The sequence below is a fragment of the Helobdella robusta genome (assembly GCF_000326865.2).
Source record: "Helobdella robusta unplaced genomic scaffold HELROscaffold_2, whole genome shotgun sequence".
In the NCBI taxonomy this organism is placed as follows: Eukaryota; Metazoa; Annelida; class Clitellata; order Rhynchobdellida; family Glossiphoniidae; genus Helobdella; species Helobdella robusta.
The window spans coordinates 7,777,374-7,786,051 of record NW_008704083.1 but is presented as its reverse complement, the minus strand read 5'-3'; the positions used below and the strand labels follow the sequence as shown (position 1 = coordinate 7,786,051).

The window sequence follows — 8,678 nt, the reverse complement described above, 5'->3', positions numbered from 1 at the left end:
TTCATCATCCATTCATTCAATCTTTCATTCATCTATCCATTCACACATTCATCCTTAATTCCATCAAGCAGTACAAGGGGAGATAAAAATAACAGCATAGAATAGAGAAAGTGATATAAAATGAATTTTTTTTAATAAATATGATTTTATTTATAAATTCTACTTTGGAGACGACATCATTCTTAAATATCAGAAAAGCCAAAATAAAATTCTTCTAAGAAATAGTAATTCACTGTTAGCTAATTATCATGTACATTATAAATCTTACAATATCAGCAAACTTACACACACACACACACACACACACACACACACACACACACACACACACACACACACACACACAAAATAGATAAGTGAACCTCATTTATTTTCATAACTTTGATAGCAGCCAGTTGTCCAGTTCTGGTGTGTCTACCCTAAAAATAAAAACATTAAAAAATGTTAATGGTCATTTAAAAAAATTAAGTTAATTTATGTGCCTCTGGTAAAAATTTACAAGTGACCTCCTAAGCAAAATTGATTTTCATGTGGTCACAACGAAATTTTATGCAACATGAATAAATAACAAAAGTAAAATAAGCGTAGCTTCCTACAGTAAATGATGAAAATTAAATAACAAACAAATGTGAACCTAGTTAATATTTTTAAGCCTGATAATAAGCAGAATTTCTTCATGTAGACAGAAACATAAAAATATTAACATGTACACACACTCAAATACACACACCAGAGAACAGCACAGACAAAAAAAGCAGCTAACATAGCAGTGATTTGAAGAACAATGACAAATGCTGATGTGAGAAAAGAGAGCAAAAAAGCAGAAAAAAAGAAGTTCGAATGAGTAATTCAGCAATTCAGACATAACTCTGCTGTTTCATCATTCTCTGATCTTCAACACACATACCTCTGTGTGTGTGTTTATGTGTATGTGTGTGCGTCTGTCTGTGTGTGGTGTGTGTGTTTGTGTGTCTGGGCATATACTTGTATGCTTACCTAATTTAAAACACGTAAAACTTTTGTACTACTATGAAACTATGTAAGAACATTTAAAGATCATGTAAGATCATATAAAGATTATATTATTGCATATAATGTATATTAGATAAATAATTATTTTAATTTATTCTTATTTTAAATGAAATTTAAATGATACAGGATATACAAGTCCTAAAGTATGGTTTTCATCAAATAACCTAACAAAGAAGATCTTTTAAACGTGTTCCAATTTAAAAACATGAACCTTTATTTGAAAAATCATCAAAATCAAAATTGCATCAAAATATGAAATTGAATAAGGAGAATAAATTAAAATAAATAATATTTACTTCCTTATTTGAATTCAGTATTTATCAAAACAACCCAACCCATTATTAATCAATAATAGCAATGAGTAGCACATGGGGAAAAAATCAATAGAAAAAAATTGGAAAAATGTTTCATTATGACGAAGAACCCTTTCAAAATATGATGGTAAATGTTATATACATATAAAACTGTTTCTTAAAAACGTTTCCATCAAGAGCTAAAAAGAGCTAAAAAACAATAGTACATCACCAACACCATCCTATAACTAGATGAATAAATGGTAGACAAATTAACTAACAGCCAACCAAATCAAAATGGTCTTCAAAAAAGTTTAAGAAAATTTGAAAATGTGCAATTTAATTTGAAATGAAAAGAAATAAGATACTTTGAAGACTTGTCCATATGTTCCATTGCCAATGACTTCAATCAAATCAAATATGCCTGCAGGGTCCTGTATGATAAGCATTACAAAAATATACAGTTATTTTCTATTTATTTTTGAGTATTTATATTTTTTAAATTCATTTAAATAATTATGTTGTAATAATATCATGTGAATCCTATGTAACCAAACCAGCTATTTTGTGGGTCCGTGAGGCCTTGTTCGCCAAAAAAAAGGACGTCAGACAGACATTATGACCAAAAAAGGAGCCACCAATCTTAAAAAAATTCACCCATGGGTCAAAAAATTTGCTATTTAAGTACATATGCGGCCCTTCAAAAGTAAAACAAATCTCAACAAGGTCCTCACAGCAAAAAGTTTGTCCACTATGAAATTAAACCTATCAGAAGCAATAATATCTTGCTTAATAACTACATCTAAGTTCTAACAATGATATAAGATTATAAGGAACAAAAGATATAAAAACGAACTAATAAATTAGCATAATTTGTTGAAAAAATAATAGGCTGAATGATAAAAAATGAGACAAGTGAAAACAGAAACCCAAAGAAATAATGAAATCTAATGAAATAACACAAAAGAATGATAAGTTAACAACAGGGATTTGTGTCAAAAAATATGATTTGTTTGTGATTAGAATGTAATAATAGCATTTAATTTGATTTTCCCAGCATGGTTAAATTAATTTGACAGCTACAGGTGTGGCCAAAGTTAATAACTGAAACTAATGAGTATTAATATGAGAAATTATCTACAATTAATGAAAATGATTTATCCAATGTATCAGAAAACTCATGTGAAAATTGGCTACTGTGACAATGCAGAGCCAGCTAACTAACCAAATAACGCTAAAGTTGTTGAGTGCTAAAAAAGTTTACAAAGAAAATAATAAGTTATATGTATAAAAATGTGTACATAAACAAAGAGAAAGAGAGAGAGAGAAAGAGAGAGAAAGAGAAAGAGAGAGAGAATGGTGGAAAGAGAAAAAGAGGACAAATATTTGAGAAGAAAATATTGAAATATTGAAAAGAAGAAAATCGAAAGCAACAAAGAACTTAATTCTTTGCAATTAACACCTGCCAAAAATTATGAAAAGTGTTTAATAATAAAAAAAATAACTTAGCAGATTTGAAATAATTTATTAAAATAAAAAAAAAACAAATTATATGATGCAAAATTATTTATTTTAATAATTTATATAAAATTCAAATAAATGGAAATATGGAATAATATAAATTTCAATTATTTCAAAATTTAAAAATGAAAAAAAATCATTATGTAAACAAGCATTCAATCAAACAAATGCTTCCTCCCAGCCAAATAAACAGATGCAAGGAGTGAGTGCATCCAAATATAAAACTAACTCCATCTACAAAGACACAGCTAAATACACAGACACACATGTACCAAAACACATACACGCATCCACAAGCAGACACACATCCACACACACATATACAAACACATATACAAACACATAAGGATGCATACAAATGCAAAGGCATACACATGTTGAAATCCAGAGCAGCAGTTTCATTAAATTAAATTTAAAGGAAAAATTCCATATCAGTGAGGCATATTTTTTCAATAAAATTCAATCTGAAGAAATAAAATGAAGCTTAAATTATGCTTAATTACGTTAAAGAAATCTATATAGAAACATTTTAAAGGTTTCTCTACAGTACAATATTTCAGTAAATTTGTGTGAAACCTTGAACTTTTTAGCAAGCCAAACAAAACTAAAAAAACAAGATTTGAAAAATTAAATAAGATAGCAATGATTACAATGAATTTTAGTATGAAGATTCCTCCAAAGACACATTCTCAAATACCTAAACATACTATACAAAGTTATTTATACATACTTATGCTAACAGAAACAGACATACATATACACAAACACAAGCATAATAAAATTGATAGGTGTATATGCATAAGACCAAAAAGAATGACAAAAAATTACAAAAAAAATTAGTGATAAAATAAGAATATTTATTATTATTATCATTATTAGTATTACCATAACAACAATAAAATATAAAAAATAACATTATTTATTTCCAAGCCCAACAATTTGAAATTAATGAGAACTTGAAGAAAATAAAAATTGTTACTTATTCAACATTCAAGAAACTGAATATGAAAGTTAACAGATTGTTACTAAACTTAAAATGATATAAAACCTAAATGGTTTTTATGAACAGCTAATGGCCCTGAAAATCAATTACTTGTTCAAAGAAGAGAGCATATCATAAAAATTATAAGTAGTAATAATAATTATTATTATTGATAATGAAAAATATGACATGATGCTAATTATAGTGATAGCAATTGTTCCTATTTATAAATTGTCACCATCATAAAGTATGATTTGAACTTTGATAACATTGCAATGAATGCTATACAATAGGAGGAGTAATTATAATAGTTCCAAAAACAACTGAAATTAGATAGCCAAAATAATAATAATGATGACTGTTACCAGACAGATTACAACAATCTACAACAACATCATTATCATTACCACAGCCACTACCCTCACAACCACCATAATCAACAACAACAACAACAACAACAACAACAACATAGAAGAACAATAAAAGCATTAATGACCAAGCAGTGATGATGATGCTGATGAACTTGCCAATACAATTACGTATGAATGAATAACACACACACACATATATGGTAAACACACATACACACAAACATAAACACACAGCATGGCCACACACACAAACATAGAAGTTAGCTAGCCCATACTCTATAATTAACATGCTCAAAGCATAAATCATTTGCACTGACACACTTGTACACAAATAACACACATATATACAAATAAAAAAACACACACACACAAACACAAACAACTTAATGCACAATAATCACACTCTTATGTAAGCATTTGTATACATAATGCACACACACACACACACACACACACACACACACACACACACACACACACACACACACACACACACACACACACACACACAGGAACAATTGTATGCATGATTAATTGAAACACAGCACAATAGCTTAATGAATGACCAATGAAGCAATCACATCCCACACTAACACCACTACATTAAGTTAATGTTATTCCCATATCATGTTCACCTCCATCCCTTAGCTTAATGAAAGTTTCTAATTTTATCTCAAAATATTATGTTAGTGTAATAGTAGATTGTGATCATTTACATATATACACTATGAATAAAAATATTATTTTTTATTTTCACATAAATGCTATGGCATTGATTTTAATAAAAAAAAATGCCTCAGTCAAACAGAAATAATTTAAAATACAAAAATAATGTTTTTGAATAAAAAGAAGTGAAATATCTAATAAATCAAAATTAAAAATATTTTGAATTTTAAAACATTCCCCCTTTATAAGCAAAATCTTTAACCATGAGCATTAGAAAATTTTGTAAATTGACACTCTACTTTACACTATGGGTAAGGTAGTAGCCAAAGATTTAACACCCCATTCCTTATTTTCCTTGCTAAGACAAAATTTGTGTTATGTGAATTTTCTATCACATACAATGTGTATATGAATTATAAAAAAGCCTCACATTAAAATGAATGAATAGTCATGAAAACTATCAATTGAAAGTTTTCAAAGTTTTTCAAAGAGACCAGTTTATTTATATTAAATGAATTATATATTCTATTTGACAGATTAACTAACTAAAATATTAATTATTCATTTTACTTAACTTTCAGCGTTATTATTATTAATAGATAGGACATTATAAAGAACAAATTATTACAGGTAAAGGTTTCCCTAAGAGTAAATATTTGAAATATCATGTAAAGGTTAAAGCTAGTGCACTATGGACGATGACTCTGTTAACTCAATGGAGCCCATAAATAAAAATGTTTATTTATCTGATTATCAATCACAGTCTAATTAACTATTGGTCACTAACATAATCATGAAATATAGCTATTTATTATAATAATAATGAAGAATTAAATAAACATTAGTAATTTAATAAATTTATAAAATTACATTTAAAAAATTTATAATATTAAATTTATAAAATTACCTTGAGGTTTGCCAAGTCGATATCATCCAAACTTGAGCTCATTTTGTTATTTTTAAATTAAAAATGTTAATCTTGTCACAGTTGTTGAAAGGAAATTGATGCTAATTAAAATGATCAAAACAAAATTCAAATTTATGAAAAAAGACAAGCGAAGTTAATTAATTAAAATAAAATTAAAAAATTATTAAATCTTCATTGTTATTTAGTTCCCCTCCAGATAGTGATGACAATGGTATAAAATGCAAATGTCTATAAAATTATCTGTATGTCTATCTAGTAACCTCTAAGTCTATTTAATTAAGTGTAATGTGTAATCTACTACTAACTAACTAATGATAACTAATGAATAATGATTTTTTTTTATAACTCCTTGGTAATTAATTTATTTATTATAGCTATTGGCAGTAAAAAATTCAAAAATATGAATTTTATGAAGTAAATATTATGTACAATTTCGGTTCTAGAGGTAAAACTTTAAATTAAAATCACAAAAATACAATTTTTCCAATTTAATAAAATTCTCCTGGCAACAAAGAAGAAATTCACTTTTGTCGTTTCCTATGTATATATCGACGCACCGACAGGATATAAATAATAGAGCTCACTTCAAATTAGATAGTTATGTTTCATTCACTTTTTATGCTTAGAAGGTGCCACAATTCCGGTTGCTAAAAATTGAGAACAGTTTTAGCGCCACCTTTCATACAAGATTTCATACTACATGCCATTGGATAACACAGTAATTGAATTTTTGATTTGGCGTAAATTTTAACCTAGAAAAGTCTGTGTGCTTTTATTCTATTTATTAGTTCCGACGTCCACCCATATATCTTGATTCAAGATGCTATATATAAATATATGCTATCCTCAGGATATCCACTATTAAATCAAACATTTTCATGTTCAGGAGATTAAATGTTCCATGAATCTAATAGAAAAACTACCAGCTTAATTTATTATATCAGCGCTACATTTCAAAAATTGAACTATGCTATAATGTGTGTTTAGTATTCAGTCAGTCAGTCGATTTAAGATGCTATATATCAAGAATCTCAAGTTTTTCAGTTCCAAATTATACATCTTCATGCTCAGGAAATTAAGTGCTACATGAATCTATGAATCTAGTAGAAAAACTACCGGCTTATTTAATTAGATCAGCACCACATTCCAAAAATCGATCCTTACTGTGTTCATTAATGCCATATATTTTGATTCAACATGGGTGGTTCCGTCCGACTATATAGAACAATATATATATATGCCAATGCGTCATTTAAAGCACATTGCAATATAATTATTATTGTAATTACTGTTGTTATTGTATCAGAGTTTAAAGGCATTACAGCTCCCTATATGGTGCTATGATGTACCAGAGGGACATGTAAAAATTAAGATTCCTGCTTGGAGCCATGAAATTAAATGTCGTCAAATAATTTTAAATCTTCGAAAATGTTTATAACTGAGACATTGCTTGCTTATCATAGATATAAATTTGTCAGAGATGTCTTCTGATATAGTGTTTGGTTTTAATTTCTTTGGAATTTAGGCATGAGAATTGCTTTATTGTTAAGATGTTTTGACGGCAATGTAATTAGCATATAGCACTAAAGAGTCATCACGTCAGCATATTTTAAAGCTAAAGAATAATCAGCACAGGTGTAGTTAAAGGGTCATTAGCATTTTAACAATATGTTCCATTAACCCATCTCTGATTCACCTCTCCTATACTGGCAAAATAGAACATCACCGCATCAATTATAACATCAACGATATTTGAAAAAGAGTAACCATCTATTTAATGAAGTTTATAACACAAAAACTTCTTCTAAATGAGGAATATAGGATTGAATATATAAAATCAAATGTTACATGACAGATTTGAAAAAGTTAAACATTTTGTAAAAGTTAGATTCAAAGTATTTTTCCAATATAAAAATTAAACTTCAAAAATATTTCTTCTATTCTACCAATATCTTGAAGTTGTGTCAGGGCTAATAAAGTTAATATGTACAACCATAGTTCGTTAATGAAATAGTGAAAATTGTCAACTATTTTATAAAAAAGTTTATAAGTATTTACGTACAAAAATCAATTGGAAATGCATGAAGACATACTGTAAAAGTTCACCGAAAAATGAAACTATCACATATTTCTAAGTAATAAATTGTAATGTGCTACGTTTATAGTCCGTAATTAATTTGTATTTTCAGTCTAACAATTAGAGAAGACTGCTAAAACATAAAATTAAAATAATTTGTTATATTTAATGAAAAATGTGAATGACGAAAAAATGACGAAAGAATGATTAAATGTACTCGAATAATGGTATGCATAGTTTATATATATATAGATAATAGTAGGGTTATACCATGGATTATACCACAAAATCGTTAGTTTACTTGCATTCACTGAACAACATTAAAAAAACAACATCTCCCTAACAATGGTTTCTATTAGTTAATCGGTTGGGATTTTGTTAATCAAAATGGCTTCAATTTGCTTATGTTTTTAATTGAATTTCCCATTAAGTTCGAAATGCTAATAAATTTCAACGAATGAATAATTGGTCATCAAACTAAAATACCGCTAAAAATAGTAACAAAGAATAAAATACAACAAAAAACTTGATCCACAATTGAATTTAGTAAATAGGGATACTTTAATTTTTTCGGACAATATTATTTTCAAGTTTAAAGAGTTTTTTCTGACAAAGCCAGCCAATTTCAACTTTTAGTAATGATATTTAAACGTCATTATCACCGTTGTTTCATTTAATGTCTAAAAGAAAAAAAATTGATGTAGAAAAAAGTTTTAAATGTGTAAAATATCATTTTGCGGGGACAATTTTATTATTTGCCTTATTGCTTCTAAATAAAAGTCTCATATTATTCTTAAAGATTTTAAGA

The 8,678-nt window shown here is 27.6% G+C and overlaps 1 protein-coding gene across 1 annotated transcript; it reads right to left on the bottom strand.

Moving 5' to 3' along the window:
- Nucleotides 1-281: 281 nt before the first annotated feature.
- On the bottom strand, nucleotides 282-5,814 carry HELRODRAFT_64203 (hypothetical protein; the record flags this gene model as incomplete). The annotated part of the gene is made up of 3 exons (XM_009017616.1): nucleotides 282-419; nucleotides 1,694-1,759; nucleotides 5,773-5,814. The coding sequence occupies 3 exons, from the start codon at nucleotides 5,812-5,814 to the stop codon at nucleotides 282-284; spliced, it is 246 nt and encodes an 81-aa protein (XP_009015864.1).
- Between the last annotated feature and the right edge of the window lie 2,864 nt (nucleotides 5,815-8,678).